Below are 21,622 nucleotides of genomic sequence, written 5' to 3'. Positions count from 1 at the left end.
AAAACTAAAAAGTATTTGTTGTTTTCTCGATGTTTTCTAACGTTTTCAACAAAACCCTCTCGTAAAAGTACAAATTTCTAATGGATAAAATAAATTCTATGAAATGCCAAAAAAATCCCACGATTGTATTCTATTTTAAATTTAATTTTAATTTAATATGGTAATTTAAAATTAAATTTTTTTGGTTAAATATTTTTGAATCGATTTATTCGCGAGGAGCCGTATGAGGTGAAAATCTCATGTACGATTCTGTAATAGAGATGGAATTGAGAAATAACCACCAACTATAACCCTAAAAGAACGAGATTACAATGCAACTTTTACACATGAATAGACATATCTTTTGAGATTCAAGAAAAATTCAATTTATCTAAGTTTGACTTAAAAAAAATGGTAAGCTTTACCAAACTAAGTTCCTCAAAACATAAATCAACATAACTTGTGATATTCGAGAAAACTTCAATTTATCTTAGCTTGAGATGAAATTTCATGCAATATAGTACCTTCTCCAATATCACGTAATAAAAAAAAAATTATAAATGTTAATCATAATTCCTTAAAAAAAATGTCACCATGAGTTAGATAACAAACAAACCTAACTAAAATACGTTCTATGAAATTGTAAGATGACCAAATATCCAAATCATATATAAAAGTATTTCAAAAAAAAACTAAATACAAAACTAAATTTGAGAGAACAACTTTCATGTAAAGATCATGAACAAACTAATTCCAAAAATATATCACACTTCCAAAAAAATAGTAAACTAATTTTTTAAAGGATTTTCAATAATAAATCATGAGGGAAAAAATACTTTGACTCAACTATCAAAAGGTCCATCAACAAATAGTTTTGAAAAGGAAGAAAACTACTAAAATAAATTAGAGCAATGTTATTTGAACAACCATTTCTTGTGACAACCTTTTGGACAAAGCAATTTAGGTAGTGGCACAAAAATCAAAGCAATAGAGAGAGAAAGTAAAAGGATAATGTGAGTATGAGAGAGAAAGTTGTCACAAAAGTTGTCAAAAAGTGGTTGTTCAAATATCATTTCTCAATAAATTAATAGATATAAAAGTACATTTTAGTAATCACACCTCTCTCTATTGTTATGGATAAAACCTGAAAATAAAATTGCATTAGTCTAAGAAAATAATGTGCTCTCTATATATAATCTTCTATGTTATATGTGTGACATATATGAACTTCTTTTTGAGAAAACATATCAACCCATTTGTGGACCGAAAATGTAAACTCAAACACAAAAAATAAAGGAAAGGAAAGGAAAGAAAAAGGAGAACCACATCACCTTAACAAAGCATAAAAGCATAAGTGATCATGGTAGTAGAGTTGGGAAATTATGCATATATAAGATAAGATGGGGCAAGATTTTATTGAAAAAATTAATAAGTTCATTTTTAGAATTTCCAATCTAATGAATGGAATTTATTTAGATAGCACATAATCCTTTTAATGTTCTTATAATGTTTGGACTTACTTTCCATTAATTTTGACAGTTTTCATTAGTCTATACGCTTGTTTGTTTTATGTGGACATATAGATTTAATTATTTAATTTTAGCATACATCATATTTTTCTTTGAGGTATTATAGTAACTTTCAAGTAACTTTTAGTTTTCCTTTCATTCTTCTGTTTTTTTCAATAGTGGAGGAAACTAATTCAATTTGATAATTAATTACTTATTTAATTCTTCAAAGATAATAGAAATTGATAAAGTGGAGAGTTGCAAAGTTTTTTAAGAAAGAAGTTAGACATTTTTTAATTGAAATAGAGGAGAGTTGTATTGTATAAGGGGTGTGGTTATGGTGCATAAGGAGATCCTTATGCACCGTACATAATTGCTTTCTACACCCAACATAATTGCTTTCTACAACCCAAGTGAAAGCTTAATTCTAATAAGTCCTGCATAAGTCCAGCCCATTAACACCTAGTCCAACAAAAACAATTTAACCTTTCTACACCCCCGTAGCCGGAAACCACCGCCGGAACCTTTCACTATCGCCGGAAACACACCGTCAGAAACTCATCATCACCACCACTGCTGGAACTCCGATCGAATCGCCGATCAATCTCAGATCGAATTCATCATCTCCGTTCGAATCTGTGGAAATGGTTGTGTTCTGAATCGCAAGAATTGGAAAAAGATCGATGAAAGAATCAAACACCAAATCCCTGGGGTAAACGAATCAAAATCAAAGCAGCAGGTTAGCGATGAAAGGCGCTTTTTCGGCGCCTGGTGATTACGTTCACTTCAAGTCTCAAGTTCCTCTTCACAAAATTCCCGTATGTTCCTTTCTCGATAATTCAAAATTTACTACTGTTTCTGCATTCCTACATAATATCTAGATCCAGCTCAATTTGTTTACTTATTAATTCAATTATTTCACTAGTTTGGGGATTAAGGGTTTTTCATTATTTGATGATTCATTCTTTGTAGATTGGAACAAAGGAATGGCGTTATTATGACCTCGGTCCAAAAGTTGTGCCTCCACTTATATGTCTTCCTGGAACTGCTGGAACTGCTTAGAGCTGTCAAAACGGGCGGCCCGGCCCGTTTAGGCCCGGCCCGGTCGGGCAACGGGCTTTTTAGGGCCGGGCTAAAAAGCCCGGTTCGAATATGGGCTGGAAAATTGGGGCCCGAGCCCGGCCCTGCACGGGCTCCCGGGCTAACGGGCCGGCCCTGGCCCGTATCTTTTTTTTTTTTTCCTTTCAAAAATCAAAAAATAATTTTATTAAAATAAGTTGAAAATGAAATATCGAGGCAATCACTTGGATGTAATTAACATGGGTGTGATGTTGAACAGTTGAAGTTTATAAGTGTTGCACTTTTGCACATCTAATGTCACCAAAAAAAAAAAAACTAACATTAATACGAAAAAAAAAGGGTTCTCAATTGACTGGATATTGTTTTATATTAATTCTGAGACGTGAGTGAGCTTGCGAAGATGATATTGTCTGGCGCCTGTGTGAGAACTAAGAACTGAATTTCATATACACACAAAGACAAAAAAAAAATTGTATTTTTTGGCGGGCTTGCGGGCCGCCCGCGGCCCGACCGGGCTAGCCCTACCGGGCTCCGGGCTTTTTCGGGCCGGGCCAAAAAGCCCTGAATCGATTCGGGCTCCAAATTTTCGGCCCAGGCCCTGCATTTAATTCGGGCCGGCCCGTAAGGCCCGGCCCGTTTTGACAGCTCTAGAACTGCTGATGTTTACTACAAACAGATTATGTCTTTATCCATCAAGGTATTCTATTGCTTTTATTATATTCAATTCTATGTCTTTATGAGGTTTGGATTTTGATTATATCTATGTGGAGTAGTTAATTATTTGGATGTTTTTGTATAATTTGTCATAAAAGTGTTCTTTATATGATTATTTGGATGTCTCCGTATTCATCAATCGTACTTTCATGATAATCCAAGGAATATTACTAACCTAGACGGTGGTATTCTATGTTGTTGTTTAATTTCTGGAAATGGTTTCATAATGTTTAATTTCGAATTGGTTTAATTTCTGGAAAATCAACTCAGATAGTTTAATTTAAGGAAATGGTTTTCAGCATTTTACTCTGAAAACCAATATGCTGTGTAAATGGTTTTAGCAAGTTTTACTCTGAAACCATTTTGCTGTGGAAATGGTTTCAGAGCGTTGATTTGCTTTGGAACTATTTTTAACAATTTCTTTGTTTGGTTTAGAATCTAAGTTGTAAAATGTGTTATTTTGCTCTGAATTTAAAATGGTTTACATGTATGTGAAATAGACTTAATCTTAATTGTCTCAGGAAATGGTTTCATACTGTTGATTTGTTTCTTATTTATTATAGTATGTTTTGTTTAAAAATCATATAGAAAACCATTTTACTCTGAAAACCAATATGTTGTGTAAATGGTTTTAGCAAGTTTTACTCTGAAACCATTTTGCTGTGGAAATGGTTTCAGAGCGTTGATTTGCTTTGGAACTGTTTTTAACAAATTTCTTTGTTTGGTTTAGAATCTAAGTTGTAAAATGAGAAACCATGGGAAGAATGACAAGGCTGCAAAAACTATGGATTTGAGAATTGGAATCTGTTCAACAATATTAAGCAACTCAAGCAATTGCAAAAGAAACTACGTGGAGAAGGCAACAACTTTATACTATGAAGAATTGATTCAAAAGCTAGCATGTCCAACATGATATATAACCTCCGATAACGGACTGGATTAGTGTTAATGTTTTTTTTATTGAATTTCTGGATTTAATGGTTATCTTTGATCATGCAGGTGAAAAAAACTAAAAAGCTAGAGTCATTGCCATCATTCAGTTTTGGGCTAACACAAATACAAATGGATGAGGAGGAAAGGAATGACACAGCTTCATCATCTGATGGTGGTAAAAAGAAGGAGCAGAAAACAAGAATAACATGGATTCTGAAGAATAACTCAGATAGTTTAATTTCGAATCTTGAAACAACATGTTGCACAAGATTTTGATGAAGGAACTTCAGATGATGAAGAATTGATTCAAAAGCTAGCACGTTAATGTTTTTTTTTATTGAATTTCTGGATTTCTAGATTAGTGTTAAGTTTCTTGTTAATGTTTGTATCAAGTTTATGAATATCTGGATTTGTAAAAAGTTTATGGTGAAACAAACTTAAGGGTATGGAATACTGAAACCATAAGTATGGTTTAATGGTTTTGATAGTTAGGTGTGTCTTTTTATAGTATCTATCATATTCTACTATTCATCTTATTTAATTTTTGGCCCAATAATGTTCAATTTAATTTAATTTTACTAAAATTAGGGGCATGGAATACTGAAACCATAAGTACGGTTAAATGGTTTTGATAGTGTTCTATGTGAAACCAAAATAACTGCCTAATGGTTTTAAATGAAATTATTAATTTGTTTTAAACAATTTATCTTCTAGAAAAAGAAAACATACTTTTGCTTTATTTTATGTTTGTTTTTCGTGTTAAACCTCTCGAGTTTCTACGAAAAGTGACATAATCAGTTGGTTGTGTCTTTTTATAGTATCTATCATAGTATACCGTTCATTTTATTTAATTTTTGGTCCAAGAATGTTCAATTTTATTAAAATTAGTTTTCAATGTAACCACTTAATAGTACAAATTTTGATAGTTTTCAATGTGAAACCAAAATAATTGTCTAATGGTTTTGTAATAAAAAAAATGTGATAAACATTAAATGTTATAAACACATCAGTCGGCATTGACATGCTCCAAAGTGGAAATATAATGTTGACAAACATAAATGTTGATAGCTTTGTAATGAATGGTTACAAATGTATGTAACAAAACAACTAGTAGGATATTGGAGTATAAATTCAGATTCTCTCTATATATGCCTACAAGCAAAAGCTTGTAAAAAACTTCAAATGTTTCCAGACATAAAATCATTTCAACAACCAAAAAGAACAACATCCCTTTGCTCAAACATGAGACATAAATCTTAACCCTATTTCAAGCCTACCTCTATAATCAAACCATTCTGGTGTACAGTAAGGAACAAAACAATATCTGAGTTTTCCACTGTAAATATACAAATGTAACCTATGAATAAAATCAGTCAGTATAGGTCAACGAAGCATCTTGGTTGCTCTCATCACTGTCTTCCTTCACCAAGTTCTTCCTTTTGCACCAGCACAGGTACAAAGGAATTGGCCCATCATTTCCAATAACCCAGCTATCTGCTGCGACATCAGTCAACGTCATCTTTTGTTTTGGGTCTACATCTTATAGCCCATGTGTCACCAAGAAAAGGGTATTCACCCAATATCATACAGTACAAAGTAACTCCTACAGCCCATGTGTCCGCAGCTTTACCACTGTAGGTAACACCTAAAAACACATTAACAAATACAAAGTGTGAGAACCTGCGTTTCGTAGACATCATTACCCAAATGCATTTTACAAGCATAAAATGAAAACACCAACCTAAAATACATTCAGATGCAGTGAAAACAGGAGTTCCAGGTGATCGTCGAAGCATATCATTATCATCCTGCAAAATGAAAACCATATAGGCTTCATATTAAGTCATAAGATTTTATCATAAACTGTGCATGGAGTATGTCAAAGGGGGTGGCTATGTACCAAACAAAAAGAAAAAATGGTAATCATATTGCAAAATGATTAAGTCAATGTTTAGTTTCAGGTATTATCAGAGTGCACCAATCAACTTTAATAGTTCCATATCGTCCAAGTAATCATATTCCTTATTTTTCAAACATTGTGTGCAATCATATTGCACTATCACAAAGAAAAAGATGTATCCTAAGCGGCAGTTGAAGATACAATATCATCCAAGTAAAGTGGTACCTTTGTTATATTTTAAGTATTTAAATTAACATTCAGGCTCAGTAGTTGCATTACCTCACAAGCCTGGCTGACACTGAAATCCCTTATCTTCACTGTACCATGACGAGTAATCAACAGATTATCAGGCTTGATATCTCCATGTACTATATTCTGCGTTACAAATAAAAATATAATTGAACATTATAGTAACATGATTAAACCATTCCAAGGCATTTAACGAGTAAGAGTATGAGCATTTACCATAAACAGTACGATGCTTCAAAAGTTTATTTTTTGTATTTTATCCGGCAGAATATATAACATACAAATTTCCATTGATATGCAAAAGTTGTGTTTGTGTACAAATGTATCATGTAAAGATTGGTAAAGAAATATTACATGAGCATGGAGATACATTAATCCACAAACTATATCACGCAAGTATCTCCTAGCAGTCTCTTCACGTAAGGCACAAGCTCGACCTGAACCTTCACAAACCCATTTGTCTTCCACATATTCAAGTACTGTATTGAAAAATCAGATAGTCAAGCCTCATACAAAAAAAGAAAAGCTAAATTAGGATGTTGCAGCATTTTTATAATGAACCAAGAAAGAAAGAAAAAACTAGTCATCAGTACCCATGTAGAAGTTATCCAATTCTGGGTCATCAATCACCTCAATCAGATTGACTATGTTAGGATGTTGCAGCATTTTCATAATGAAAACCTGAAAAGAAAGCATTTTCATAATGAAAACCTTCAAATTAAAATCTACCATACACTTATTTTCTTTATCACCTTCATTTTGCACACACAAATTTAATCCTTGCACCAGAGAACTAAATAACACAGAAAAATTATTCATTATAGAAAAATTCAAATTTATTACAGTGTTTCAGATAACAATAAATCTTTACTTACTAGAACTAGAACAACTCAATTTACACAGAAACTAACGAAACTAAGAACAACAAGTTTTAGTGTTTTACAGAGATGTAGTAAATCATTCTTTCCTTCCAAGTGTTTGAATAATTGCTTCCAAAATCTTAATATCATTATCACGCTTCGTAATTTCTTCTTGCTTTGCACGCAGTTCTTCCATATGCAACTCAAACACCTCTACCGTATTAAAAAAAATCAGAAACTATCAATTAACTTCTCCAATCAAAGATCCCAATAATTCAAATTCACAATCATTGAATTCGAAATTAGGATTCACAATTAGGTTAATAGTACTTACTTGTAGCGCGTAATTCAGCGGCTTTCTGAGACGCTTCGGCTTGTCGTTTCTCGGAACGAGCGCGAGCAGCGGTGGTGATGGCGGCGTCGAGTTCTCGTTCTAAGGTGTGGACGCGCTGATGGAGGAGTTTGATAGTGCGGGCTTGATCGGCGGCGAGAGAGGCTTTAAAGAAAGTGTCGTCGTCGACGAAAACAGCTTTCGTGAGAAGAAGCTTCTGGAGAGAGTGTGGGGTGTGGGGTGTGAGCTGTGAACCGTAGGATTATACATGATCTAATGGTTGACAAGTCCTTATGCATGGTGCATAAGTTATGGTTTATGCACCATAACTTTTGCCTTGTATAAGGTTTTAAGAGAGGCATATTCTCTGTAGAGTGCCACATCATCACAAAGTTTGCATGAGAACAACTCAAGTTTCCTTTACAAAATAGATAGATAGAATATAGATTCTCTACGTCCTTTCCCCAAACCATCAAACCACCATATGACTCACAAGTTAATTAGTCATTAGCTCATGCAATATCTTAATAGAGTTGCATCCGTATTCCATATTTGAGACTGTCTGTGCAAAGAAAATTTTATTGTATCAATATATCTTACTAAGTATGATATAGATGTGTATGAAATTTTTATATGAATAAAGTTTAAATAGTTCTTTTATTTTTTTATTCTTCAAAGCCTAACATAACAAAAAAAAATCACACAACGGGATATAGATGGAATTGAGCTGACTCCGTACCAAAAAAAAATAACTAAAGCTTTTAAAATAGACCATACGAAACAAATGGATCTATCACGTGTATATTTTTTATTTTTGACGAAGTATCACATGTGTATTTATTTTATCAAGGAATAAAGCATAATTTACTAGTATGATTAGTTATTAATATAGAAAGTCTCTACCATCTGGCATGCCACATTTCTAGGTAATGAAAATTGAAAATTTCCACTTGAAAAAAAAAAGAATATTTTTTTTATACCAAAAGAATCTTATCAATCTCTTATTTTGGTTTCACTACCAAAAAAATCTCTTATTTTGGTTCAAAGACAGATAGATTATATAATTTACTTATGAATTAGGAGGACCACAACTCAAAAGAGTGGGTAAAGAGAAGAGACTATATATACTTCATCCACTCACTTTTTTTTTTTTTTTTATCCATCCACTCACATTTAAAAGTAAAAAACAAATTTTCAGATTTATTAAATAATTTATGTACCTTATTTATAAATGTGACCAATTACATTAGTTATCCAATAAACCTAAAAAATTGTTTTTTACTTTTAAATGTGACCGGAGGAAGCATCGGAAAATTACACTAAACTATCCTGATCTTCATTGGGACCCACCACCACTCTACCCCTCAACTGAAAAACCAATTCATGCTTGCATGGCATTGGCATTGGCATGTGTATAGCCACTTTGTTTTGATATCTTCCTTCCTATGCACAAATATACTCGACCTGGTCCTTCACCTTCCCAAGACCTTTCCTCTTTTTTGTTTTAGTCAGGCCAAATGTCCTTTCCTTTTACCCCTTTTCAAATTTATTCATTTATTTTTTTTATAAGAATTCAAATTAATTCATTACTTGTGTATAGTATAATTAACTTGTATATTCTATACTATATAACTATTACTAAATTATTTTGTCAAGTATATATAACTAAATTATCATCTCTATATAAATGTATTTGATATATATTGACTTCTGCTCACAAAAACAAATATACTGACTTTTATATTTCAAAATTAATCCAATAATATTATTTAAGGTTAGGTTTAAAAAGTTGCAACTAGTAATTTAAAAAATGAATTATATTTAGGAATAATTTTTTCTATCAAAAAGTACTTATAATTAAGGACGAATTTTACGGTAACAAAACTTTATATTAAAAACGTATATAATATATATCTAACACCGATACGACACCAATAAGTATAAATTTTTTTTTCCTCTAAAAAGAAAGTATAGTTTCTTTTTTGAAGCCAACCAAAACAATTATAGTTACATTTAACTACTTTTGTTTTCTCAAAATTATTATGAATGTCAACCTTTTAATTTTGTGTTCATTATACGTGTCATTGATTCATAGGTTATAATAATAATAATAATAATAATAATAATAATAATAATAATAATAATAATAATAATAATAATAATAATAATATGTCACTTTAGTAAAAAAAATAAAAAACTAATGTCACACACATACACATGTTAGATATAAAATGCATGTTGCTGTTCCTGAGGCTTTCTGATAAAGCTATTGAATCATATTCTTATCTTCTTCCCTGATTGTAACTTTTGTCCCTTTCACTGCATGTGATTGTGTGTTCTCTCATGATGCTTTTCTTATCAACTTTGCATCAAGTGTCTTTACATAACCAGTTATCAAGGTTAGAACTCATAGCTACCTTTCTTCTCAAAACAGTTTCAAAAATTTTCAATTTTATTTAATTGTACTTTCATAGCATGCCAATTTATTTTGCAATATTTCTCTGGTTGACTCTTTGTTTGAGTGTATCTTTGGTTAATTCTGATGGAAACTTATATTAATGTTACAGTTTCATTGATCACAAGGCTGGCCAACAAAAGTGTTTATTTAAGGAAACATAGTGCAAATAATTTTGTCGTTTTTGAGGTTTGTTAATCATTGGAGAAGGTTTTATTAATTTGAATTAAGAATTGTGAAAAAGAGAGAGATTGAAATGGTGGCAATGAATCAGAAATCTATTGAGAGAGTGGTTTCTCAAAAAGCATTGCAAATGAGTAGTTCATTTTCTTGTCAAATTTGTGCTGTTGGATTTCTATGTGGAGTTTGTCTAACCTCCTTGTTCTTAGCTGCTTTGACTTCTTTTGGTACTTTTAACTTTAGCCCCATTTTGTTTTCATCAATGTCAACGGCTAATTCTACTTCTCACAACAATATCAGTAAGTCAATTTCAACCATTCCTTATTTTCATCCTTGTTTTTTTTCTCTTTTCTTCTAGAAAAATAACTTGGCCCGTTTGTATTAATTTATTTGAGTTCATGTATTGACAAACAGTTATGAGATTGTATGAGAACGTATGAAAGTAGCTTATGACATGTCTAAAAGATGTTTTCAACTTATTTCCATAAGTTTTACTGGATGACTTATGAAAAAAGTTTATAGTTTATATTTAAAACAATTTGACTTTATTCTGTTATAAAAATAGCTTGCACATAAGCACTTTTATGATAAGTGCTTATAGTATAAGCACTTAATTAAGTTGTTTCTCCAAACAGTTCTCAAGTCTATTATGAGTTCCTGCTCTTTTTTTAATAAAATTTTTGTTTATTGAATGAATTTTATCTGTGAAGAAAACTTGATGAGGAGTTAAGACTTGTGCATGAAGCAACTTTAGTAGATGATAACTTATTGCTTGCTTTACGTTATGCATACTCTACTAATCTTTCTTTTTTTACTCTGACTTTATTTGCTAATGGAGTGTTAGGGATAAGGAGAGATAGCATATGCATTGTTTTGCACAATCCTATTAGTTTTAGATGACAATTTTTTAATAATCACTTAGAAGTTAGAACTGATCATAGGGCTGCAGTAATGCAGTAAACAATTTGCATATTATGGATATATATTAAACCAAACTAATGGAGGAACATGCTTTGTTTGTTTTCCTAGACATGGTTACAGCAACCAACTGCAATTTTATGCTTAAGGAAACTGAAAGATTATTGGATTTGACGAGCACTAGAGAGCGAGACAACGATGAGAGAGTCTCATTGCTTTACTCAGCTTGGAGTGCAGTCTTGAATAAATCTATAAGGGACTTGGAGCACAAACTTGGAATTAAATGGTCTAGCTTGCCTAATGCTCCACATTTAGAAAATTGCAAGTTGAAGACGCAACTATATCGCGATTTTGACCAGCGTATAGGAAATGAGAGGCTTCCACCATGGACAAGTTGGAAGGGATTTTTGCAAACATTCCCAGTTGTCCCAGACGAGCATATACAAAATCCAAAGCTTGATGAGGCTGTATCTGAAGGGGCCTATCCGCCCTGGGTGAGCTTTTCAACTAATAACAAACTTGATTTGTTTTGAGAACTTGTTGATTTGTTGCTACCTCCCAATATGCTAGTGAACTTCATTAGAACATAAAAGGACACTTACAATGCTCATTAGAACATTTTTCTGCAGATTGTAGGATCTGATGAAGATAACTATCCCTTGACTAGAAAAGTGCAGCGCGACATATGGATCCATCAGCACCCTTTAAACTGTAGCAACCCTAATGTCAAGTTCCTTGTTGCTGATTGGGAGGGATTGCCTGGACTTGGTATTGGGGCTCAGATTGCTTCGATGTGTGGACTTCTTGGTATTGCAATCAATGAAGGAAGAGTTCTTGTAGCCAACCATTACAACAGGGCTGATCATGATGGTTGCAAAGGTATGATTCTGTGAGACAAATCATGTTGTAATTGGTTGTAATTTATTGATAATGTAAAACGATTTATATTGTAAGTGCGGCACTTTTTCATATGCAGGGTCTTCCCGTTCGAGTTGGAGTTGTTACTTCTTTCCAGAAACATCCTTTGAATGTCGTCAGCGTGCATTTGAACTTATGAAAAGCAAAGAGGCGTGGAGCAGAGGAGTTGTGACCACAAAAGAAAGTTATACATCCAAGCATATATGGAATGGACCAACTCCTAGGTAAATCTCAGAACTGCATTATGATTGCTTCCATGCTGAGATTTTGAAAGTACTTACAGTTGTTTTGTTCTTACAATGCTAATATATACTTTAGGAAGTGGGGACTTCCATGGAGTTATTTGCAACCTACAACTTCTATAAATGGGAGTTTGTTGGTTTCTCATAGAAAAATGGATAGACGGTGGTGGAGAGCACAGGTACTTGTTAGACATGCAAGAAAAGAAGTCTGTCCTTATTTTGGTTATAGTTTATGGTTAAACAACTTAATTTAACACTTATATATAAGTGCTTACATACAAGTGTTTATGTATATTATTTCCATAACAAAAGATGAAATAAAGTCAACAAATATTGTTTTCAGGCTGTACGCTACTTCATGAGGTTTCCAACTGAATACACATGCAATTTAATGAATGAGGCTCGCCACGCCGCCTTTGGAAAATTAGCTGCAAAAATGGTTCTTCAAAGTCTTGCTGCAGACTGGCCCAAGGTGGTTGTTAAATTTGTTGCACTATTTTTCTTATTGGACAAAAGATTATCAAGAGTTAAGAGTATGTTTATTATATATAACCTTGCTTTGCATCAGAATACAAATGGGAAGCATGTATCCTATAAGAAACACTACCTATTTTTTTCCCTCATGATACTTGTTCCAGTTTGATAAACACAACAGAGGTAAATATTGGTCTTCAGTTAGTTATTCATGAAAATTATATATTTCCCTTCACTCCTTTGCCTCAGGAAAGCAGTGACAAGCCAAGGTCTGATATGGACGAATATGTATGGTCCAATCACAAGCCATGGGTCCCTAGGCCTCTTCTAAGCATGCATGTAAGGATGGGAGACAAAGCATGTGAAATGAAGGTGGCTGAATTTGAAGAATACATGGAGCTTGCTGATCAGATTCGGAGTCATTTTCCAAACCTTAATAGCATTTGGCTTTCCACTGAGATGCAGGTATTGGTTACCCATCCGAATTCCCCACATTCATGGAATCCTGCATGGCTGCAGTTAGACAATTTAGATTATCGAACCAAGATCGGACCATCCACATTTTAACTTGAGTAATCGGGTCTAAAATGTAAAGTCGGATGTGAGCCATCTGATCTTGATCAGATAGTCTGAATTGTTTGACTGTGACAGAAACAAGATTCTCTAACTTTTGGTTGCAATACTTTAAACTCTCTTATTACTAATCATAATGGGTCGTGTTTAAAATTAGAATGATATAGAGTCTAAGTCTAACTAACACAAATACTACTCTTGATTTGATTCAGCAAGTCATTGACAAAACTAGAGAATATTCACATTGGAACTTTCACTATACAAAGGTAAGACGCCAAGCTAGGGCTAATATGTCAATGTCAGACTATGAAGCCAGCCTAGGTAGAGAGACCAGCACTAATTATCCACTAGTTAATTTCTTAATGGCAGCTGACTCAGATTATTTTGTTGGGGCATTGGGTTCTACTTGGTCCTTCCTTATAGATGGAATGAGAAATACTGGGGGAAAGGTGATGTCTGGATACTTGAGTGTCAACAAGGATAGATTTTGGTAATGTCTTGTAAATATGATGATATGATTAATTATTTGTTCCACGAGCCCATTGGTTTATTTTTTTTTTTCTTAATTCCTTTCTGTTCTTGTCTCGGGGAGTAATTATTCAATCTTTGAATTTTGTTATTATGGGTATTCTAAATACCTAACTAGGATGTGTTTAAGGTGCATCACTTACATAATTATAAAGGACCAATTTATAATTTATTTAAATTTATCTTTTAGTATAAATGCTATAAATTAATTTTCCCTCTCCTCTCATCCTAATCAACACAATATCTATAACTAAAATCATACGCTTCCCCCTCCCCTCTATAAGAATCTCTCTCCCCCTATCTATGATTAAACCAATACTCTATCAAAACTATTGAATGATTTCTTTAGATAATAATTTATAAAATGTAAAGAAAATTCAAAAATCCACCTTGGTTAACAGAAAAATCAACAAAGAAGATTCAAACTATCAAAATGGAAAGAGTTACAAAAATCAATAAATTTTACTGTGTCAATTTGAAAAATAACCTAAACTTGATGAGTAAAACAATGTATACTAACCGAGACACCACTCACAGAAATGGGAGATCAATGACCATCGATGTAGATGTAGATACAAATATGGGTATCTTGGAGAAAATTAGAATGAAGCCAAGTAGCCAACTAATCGAAAGGCCACACCCTCTTCATTTTCACTTCACATTACAATACAACAATTTTCAGATGATGAAAGCTCTCTTCATGATCCAATATCGCAAATGGGAAGAAAAAAAAAACGTAAAGGCATCCTTCTGTTGAATAATAAGGATCGCACGAAAAGTGTCCAGTAAATTCTTGGCAAGACCATCCAATGTGAAAAGTATAGTCAGCTGTGCACACATACTCTTTACATTTCCTCTCTGGCAACGATTATCAAAGTAGTCATTACAAATATACCACAATACTAGTGGTATAATTCTCCGAAATCATCACTCCCCTGATGCACTCCATCTCTTCCTTTAGCAACAGTCTGTTTCTTATTTTTCTTAATTTTGGCCCTTTTTGCCTTCATACGGCGTTTCCTCTCATTTGCATCCACCCATTTATAGTCTGGAGGAATAATGAAAGGGTCTACTTCATCCTTATATCTGTGACTGTGAATATGACTATCAGAGTCACTAGATAGCATACCACGACTTCCTTTCATCCATGAAACCCAGGATGCCGACCCTTCTGATTCCTTGGATTTAGCATCCTGGAAGCTGACAGGGCTAGAGAGTGGAGTTGAAAACTCCTCCGGTGTCTGAAGCTCCTCAAATTTTGTAAAAGTAACAATTACCCTTATAGTAGGGACTATAGGAATAGCTACCTGCACAGCAATAGCATAACCAGAGAGGCCTGAGAAATAATGCCGTACCATACAAATACTGACACAACATTTTACAAGAGCACGATAGGAAATCAATAAGCACAGTAGTATGATAAACAGATTAGTTATATCAAATATTAATTTCATTATGCAATACAGTTTATGCAACAAAAAATACTAACCAGCATATGAAAATACATCCTATATGCATCTGACTTGTTTGAAAGTATCTCTAAAATGTTCAAAAAGGATAAGACAGCGGATTTTGGCAGCCTTTCCATAATGCAAGTAAAAGAACTATACTTAGAAAGAAGTGTTGTTTTGTGTATTGATGTTTAGAACGCCACCGGGACTTTACTCTTGGAGTGCTAGAGTTCTCATATGTAGGAGCAAATTCTATAATGAAAAATAGAAAAGGCACCGCTACAATTTGAATAACGCTTGGCCAACATATGGAAGTCGCTTTGCAATTTATTGTTCTGCATAGATGATGAAAAGCTATATCTTCAGATTTTAATCTACAGAAGGGCAACTGCATGTGTCAGCCTAAAGAGTACTGGGTATAGGCCAGGGTCTCGGAAAGCTTCTCATTCTTTTAACACGATTCCATGCAAGTGCTCAATTAGCACAAAGATTCAAAGGGAGAAACAAACTAGGAACCATTAATATCTTAAATAATGATGCTAAGAAGCTCAAGTCACATATTTTAAATAGAATGGTGATAGTATCTCCCCATAGAAAACCATCAATATTTGGAACTAGACTGGTGGAATTAAAGAAATTGATTTGCACCCACTTATGACAATAGAGAAAGAATGTCACTCATGCACTATCAAAGAAAGGTAGAAAACCCAACCAACCAATAAGAAATAAAGAACTTTCAAGGAGGGGGGAGAATGTCTGGACAAACTGCAAATATTTTACAAAAATTTATAGAATAAACTATAAAGTCCTATTTTCATTCTCATGTAGTACAAGTGTCATCACATTTTTGTTCTTCGACAATTTTGTAATCGATCAGACTATGCAAAATGTCACCAAAATTGGTTTTTCTTTGACAGGATGACATACATGAATGTAGAGGAGGAGCCTTAATTTAGGGACTAGTTTGATGCCATTTTGCATGACTGAGACTAAATTGATGACATTTTGCATTATGATGGGATTAAGTTTATGTAATTTATATATGGATGACCAATGTAATTTCATTTTGCATTATTGAGGAACCTTAGTTTGTTTGGTTTGAGAAAGCATATTTTTATTCATTTCCTCTTTTCCCCTTTATAACAAAAATGTCACAGTATTTTCATTATGGTCTCTGTTTTCAAACATTAGTACAGAAAATTGTTAAAAAAAAGGCTGCTTTCACTCATATTTATGCACAAAATTTAAGACAATTTAGTAATTTGAAATAAAAACAAAAAACAGAAACAAATAACAATTTCTGAAACCAAAGAAACCCTAAATTGATAGAACAATCATCAGATGACCAGAATAATGGACATTTGGAGGATAAAAGTACTATTTAGTAAATTATCCTTTAATGTATCTTGTTAGGATATATAATAAAGGATAATTAGTAGTTAAGAGTGGGGGGGATAAGGAGAGTGCTGCTTTGAGAATATTCTGTACTTTTCTTTTCCTATTGCTGTAAAATAAAGAACTCTAGATTCTCTTTTGCAATACTCATCCTTTTGATCACTCAGCATTCATCTGTTATGGAAATTCTTTCTTGCTCAAAGAAAGGTTAACATCTCTAGTCTAATGTATGTAACAAATATATGAACAGAATTACAGCTAACTAATCTTGTCGGCAAATAAGAAACAAGTAATACAATCACATTGTAACAAGAAGCATGCAACGCAACTGTGCATTAAAAAATGAAGTTAGTGATAGAATTTGAGTTACCTTAACAGGAAAGGTTCCTTGAGGAAGTTTAGTTGTCAGAAGTTCTCTGAGTCTCCGAATAGCCTTCACCTTGTTTGCTAAGATATCAAGTAAGGGCAGAAGCTCATCTGTCTTCAAAGGAAAGTCTTGTGTCAACCACAAGACAGGTCTTACACCTCGTTTGAACTCACTCTCACTTTTAGACTCGTTACTCGCCCCTTTCTTCTTTTTCTTTTTCAAGTTTTGATCCTTTCCTTTCTTTGATTTCATTTCCCCGTGATCCTCCTTCGGAAAATCAGGCTGTAGCTTTTGCTGATCGCTCAATCTCTGGTTTGGATTCTTATTCCATCCAAACCAACCCTTCTTCTCTTTAACCACACCATTAACTTCACAATTATCATACACAATTCCGCGACCATCAAATCCTCCTCCTGCTGCTCCAGGTTCCTCGTCTTGACAAACACCATCCGAGTTCCCCATCCTCAAAGCCGAATCCAATTGCACTCTCTCCTCAGCAGTCAACACATCATCATAATCCTCTCCATTTGCAAAAACCTCTTCGTCATTCAAAGCACCAGGAACCCGCCTCGATTTCACACTCACCATAACATTGAGCATATCATAAACCTTTGCCTTCCAATCCCCAACAACCTCCGTCTTCTCTTGACGCCTCCAATTCAAATTCGGAACAAGCTCAGCCTGAGTAACATCAATCCCTGGACGATACATATTCGTCTGAAACATCATCGAAACTTCATTCGCAATCTCACTTTCTGTCGGCTGTGTACCAGCACCTTCCAAAGCATTCGTAATTTCCTTCTCCTTATGAGCAAGTGCAATCAAAGAACCACGTGGTAGCGTCACATTACCATCCTCTGAAGCATAACCCTCACCGAGAAACAAAAAACTCTGATCCGAACGCTGAATTCGAAACCCATCGAAACCAGCTAAAGTCATATCAGCACGAAGATTTGCACCACGTTTCCAAATACGGTAAGTATCAGAAGGAGCAATTCTACCTATAAAAGGAATAACAGAACTCTCAAAATGGAAAGAAATCTCCATATAAAAATCACGAATCCGCGAAGCGGAACCTATAACACGTGGCAATCTCCTGCACCATTTGGACCAAGCAAGAGGTTGATAATATCGCGCGATAACAAGCGCGATTGATTCTTCTCGATTGCAAACCGCTTCTTGAAGAGAACTCCAGCCTTGTTCGTTTTGAAGACTCCAATCGGCGCCGGCGGACATAAGAATCTCGGCGGCGATTGGATCCCTTAGACGGACGGTGAGATGGAGAGGTGTTTCTCGACCGGGAACATCGCGGCGGTCGATGACGGAGGAGATTTGATCGGCTTGAATCTCGGCGGAGAGAGATTCGGATTCGGTGGTGACTTCGCCGGGTTTGGGGAGAGTGGGGATGGTGGAGATGAGACGGCGGAGGGAGGCGTGGTCGCGGTTTAAGACTGCCACGTGTGCAGGACTGTGCTTGTATTTGGATATATCTTCCATCTGAATCTGAATCTGAATCTGAATCTGAATCTGAAATGAAAATGGTAGTAGAGTATAGTATATAAGATTTTGTAGTGGAGTGGAGAAGAAAAAAATGAAAGTGTAAAGTTGGTGAAGAATGATACAAAGAAAAGAAAGAAGAGTGGAAGTTTCGGTGATTTTGGAATAGATGTAAATGTGAAGAAAAGTGTAGCTAAAAATGAAAGGAAGAAGAAGAGTTAGAGTTAGAGTTAGAGTAGGAGAGATTGGATCTAGAAAAGGACATGAAGGCGGAGGGACAGAACTGGCGTCGACGTCGTCAGTTAATCACATTCTCGCTTTACTTATCAATCACTGTCTGGTGGCCCGGGAAGAGTATCTACCTTTTCTTTTTTTTTTTTTTTTTTTTTTTTTTTAAGACGACAAAAATTCAAGATGATTTGAACTCTGGAAATTTACTACAGTCAGCACTCAGCAGAGTAGATTTTGATGTTCAACAAAACTTTCACATTGATAAGGGAAATTGAAAACAATATTTTGGATTGATAAACTTCTTTCTTATCAATAATCGAGACAACTTTCATCGGCTGTATCAACCTATTCTTTTGAAAAAAATAATATTTGTACAATCGTTTAATGATAATTTTTGAAGCTGTAACATATATTACCTCTTGATGAATTGGAAGTAATTTGCTCCTAATGATAAATAAGATTCGATTCTAGAATAAAGAAGATGAAGATCACATGTTAAATTAAGAAGATGAAAAAGTTTGATGTTCTTGAGATGAAAATGGTAACCGGTTTTAAGAAAAGTTAAAAAAAATGAGATTTTTCTTTAATAAGTTTATATTATCCACAATTCATCAAGGGGTAATATAGTTGGAACAAATACTCATATTGTACGATTATATAATCTGATGCATTTGAGTTTGGTGGTTTTGTCTTTATTTATCTCTTAACCAGTTATTTTCCCTCATCGAAATAATTTACTTTAATCATTCATCTATCGATAAAATAAACTAAAATCAACGAATTCATCCAAATAAAATACCATGTTATGTTCTTGCTTTCTCTCTCTATTCGGGCCAAAAAAATTATTTTCATTATTTGAAGTTCCTTACCAGCTGAGCTTGTGTTTATAATAAAGTGAGGATAAATTAATAAAGCGGATGTAAATTAACAAACGGTTTGAAATAAAAGTTAAAAAAATAACTCTCAAATTATTAATTTTAAATAATAAAGATGAATGGTTTGATCCAAATAAAAAAAAGCACACTTGCTAATCTACGAATTAATAGTTAATAGCAAGAATAGGCATTTGGTTTATCATGTCCAACGATGTGATCGTGTAAACTAGTGAATCCTTCCAAAAAAAAACAGCTACCTTGTCTCTAGGGATGGCAATTGAACTCAGACCCGATGGGTACCCGCAAAAAAATACCTACAATGGGTAGGGTAAAACACCGTTTTCATGGGTCTGGATACCGGTACGGATAATACCCACAAATTTAAATAGGTATGGGCACGGGTAAGGGTACTATACTGCCCAGCCCCACAACCCTGCATGTACATATTTATATAGTATCGTAAATAATAATTTATTGCTCAAAAAAAATAATTTATTTATTTAACTAAATAAGCCTAAACCTAAACCAAAAAACTACTCAATACAATACCAGTTCCATCATGCCGGTGTACAATTTTTTAGGAATATTTTGGATATTTTTATTTGACTAAATACTACGGTTTGCACTAATAAGTTAATTTAAAAAAAATTGGACCATAGTTTTATTTCAATTGTGATGTTTTTATTGTCTTTTCATAGTTAACGTGCGGGTAATGGGTGCATGTATGGACATTTAGGTACCCATAAGATATGAGGAAGGGTACTAAAGTTGTTGCCCACGAAGATACGGGCACGAGTATGTGTATTTTTTACAAATGCGGATATGGGGAAGAGGCAATGCAGTACCCTACCCATAGGGTACCCATTGTCATCCTCGTTACGGTTTTTTTTTCTTTTCAATTCAATAACAATAACAATAACTTGAGTTTAGGTAATGGTGAGGTAAGGTGATGAGTGAATAGGAGGTAGGGGTTTTCTGGTTTTAGGGGGAAAAGAAAGCAACGGTAGTTAACTCCCGCTGGGACCAGCGGCAGTTAACTGCCGGCGGTTTTCCCAACGGTAGTTAACTACCACCAGAGGCATTAACGTCATTTACTTGTGTCAATAGGAAGTATTCATTGTCAAAAAAGCAATTTTCATTTAGAATTAGGGCTCAACATGCCATAAAAATCAAAAGCCCATGAGAAAAGCTTATAAATAGCAAACACGCTTTAACTCTTATGAAAAGCAGCAATTCAAAGAAATCGAAACATGAAAATCAAACCGTTCCCATTCGAAGGTTATGATGTGTTGGTGGTTTCGTCCGTATCGTCGCCGAATTCTTTTTTCGAAACACACTCTGTTCTGTCCCTTTCATCTTCAATGGTACGCTTCTGACTTTATCTTGATTTTCAGGTTTTGATTCTTGAATTTTCATAAACCTTATACAATTGGTGCACGTTGCGAATTTTGTTGTTAGGCTAGCCATTCTCTCATTCTTGCTTATTCAACAACATTCAATCTTCTGCTTTAACAACAACAGCCCTATACAATTTTGTAAATCAAAATTTAACAAACCCTATAAATGGGTGAAACGCTGCAAGAACATTTTTTTCCCACACTTTATGAGCCTAAATGTTGAAACGGATAGGGTGCCTTGAGGACTTTAAAAAATTCATAATGTAGAGTTGGATGATATCTTTTATGACATGAATTGAATTCTTTACTGTGATTGCCTCAATGAGTTGAAATCAATTTTGGTAATTTGAAAAGGATGATATAATCCTAAGTAATGGATGGAAACGATGCATATTACTTTTTCCTCCTTAAATTTTATAAATGCTGGAATTCTAGACTAGAATTGTCACTCAAATATGATATATGAGCCTGCGTTTTGAAATTATTATGATGCCTCAATGACTAGAAAAGAATTGACTGATATAATTTGTCCCATTAAACTTTGTAAATGTTGGGATGCCTCCGTGA

General features: G+C 34.0%; 4 protein-coding genes across 7 annotated transcripts; 2 read left to right on the top strand and 2 right to left on the bottom strand.

Moving 5' to 3' along the window:
• Positions 1 to 1,818: 1,818 nt before the first annotated feature.
• Positions 1,819 to 4,705, top strand: LOC146957064 (uncharacterized). 2 transcript variants are annotated; one of them, XM_085723335.1, is made up of 4 exons: positions 1,819 to 2,305; positions 2,460 to 2,546; positions 3,226 to 3,264; positions 4,281 to 4,705. In XM_085723335.1, exons 1-4 carry the CDS (start codon positions 2,234 to 2,236, stop codon positions 4,488 to 4,490), a joined length of 408 nt encoding a protein of 135 aa, XP_085579461.1. In that variant the 5' UTR covers positions 1,819 to 2,233; the 3' UTR covers positions 4,491 to 4,705. The 2 variants fall into 2 exon arrangements, with proteins under 2 accessions (XP_085579461.1, XP_085579531.1); XM_085723405.1 differs by lacking the exon at positions 4,281 to 4,705 and adding an exon at positions 4,012 to 4,255.
• A 554-nt stretch (positions 4,706 to 5,259) lies between these two features.
• Positions 5,260 to 7,885, bottom strand: LOC146957063 (serine/threonine-protein kinase GRIK2-like). The gene is made up of 5 exons (XM_085733638.1): positions 7,558 to 7,885; positions 6,957 to 7,436; positions 6,718 to 6,842; positions 6,394 to 6,489; positions 5,260 to 6,022 (listed from the first exon to the last, which is right to left on the bottom strand). Exons 2-5 carry the CDS (start codon positions 7,180 to 7,182, stop codon positions 5,720 to 5,722), a joined length of 750 nt encoding a protein of 249 aa, XP_085589764.1. The 5' UTR covers positions 7,183 to 7,436; positions 7,558 to 7,885; the 3' UTR covers positions 5,260 to 5,719.
• Positions 7,886 to 9,763: 1,878 nt separating this feature from the next.
• LOC146957062 (uncharacterized) lies at positions 9,764 to 17,031 on the top strand. 3 transcript variants are annotated; one of them, XM_085733621.1, is made up of 9 exons: positions 9,764 to 9,953; positions 10,122 to 10,488; positions 11,219 to 11,601; positions 11,737 to 11,986; positions 12,084 to 12,249; positions 12,344 to 12,446; positions 12,611 to 12,739; positions 12,991 to 13,206; positions 13,527 to 13,851. In XM_085733621.1, the coding sequence occupies exons 2-9, from the start codon at positions 10,266 to 10,268 to the stop codon at positions 13,806 to 13,808; spliced, it is 1,752 nt and encodes a 583-aa protein (XP_085589747.1). In that variant the 5' UTR covers positions 9,764 to 9,953; positions 10,122 to 10,265; the 3' UTR covers positions 13,809 to 13,851. The 3 variants fall into 3 exon arrangements, with proteins under 3 accessions (XP_085589747.1, XP_085589759.1, XP_085589754.1); XM_085733633.1 differs by lacking the exon at positions 13,527 to 13,851 and adding an exon at positions 16,211 to 17,031 and having other exon boundaries at positions 9,814 to 9,953; XM_085733628.1 differs by lacking the exon at positions 9,764 to 9,953 and having other exon boundaries at positions 9,964 to 10,488.
• On the bottom strand, positions 14,237 to 18,846 carry LOC146957061 (uncharacterized). Its single transcript, XM_085733612.1, has 2 exons — positions 17,059 to 18,846; positions 14,237 to 15,149 (listed from the first exon to the last, which is right to left on the bottom strand). The coding sequence occupies exons 1-2, from the start codon at positions 18,550 to 18,552 to the stop codon at positions 14,745 to 14,747; spliced, it is 1,899 nt and encodes a 632-aa protein (XP_085589738.1). The 5' UTR covers positions 18,553 to 18,846; the 3' UTR covers positions 14,237 to 14,744.
• Between the last annotated feature and the right edge of the window lie 2,776 nt (positions 18,847 to 21,622).

The sequence above is a fragment of the Medicago sativa genome, chromosome 1, assembly GCF_051527215.1.
Source record: "Medicago sativa cultivar Bolivia chromosome 1, Bolivia_mono, whole genome shotgun sequence".
Lineage (NCBI taxonomy): Eukaryota > Viridiplantae > Streptophyta > Magnoliopsida > Fabales > Fabaceae > Medicago > Medicago sativa.
Note: the sequence above shows the minus strand (reverse complement) of the source record. Positions and strands in the feature narration are given on the sequence as shown.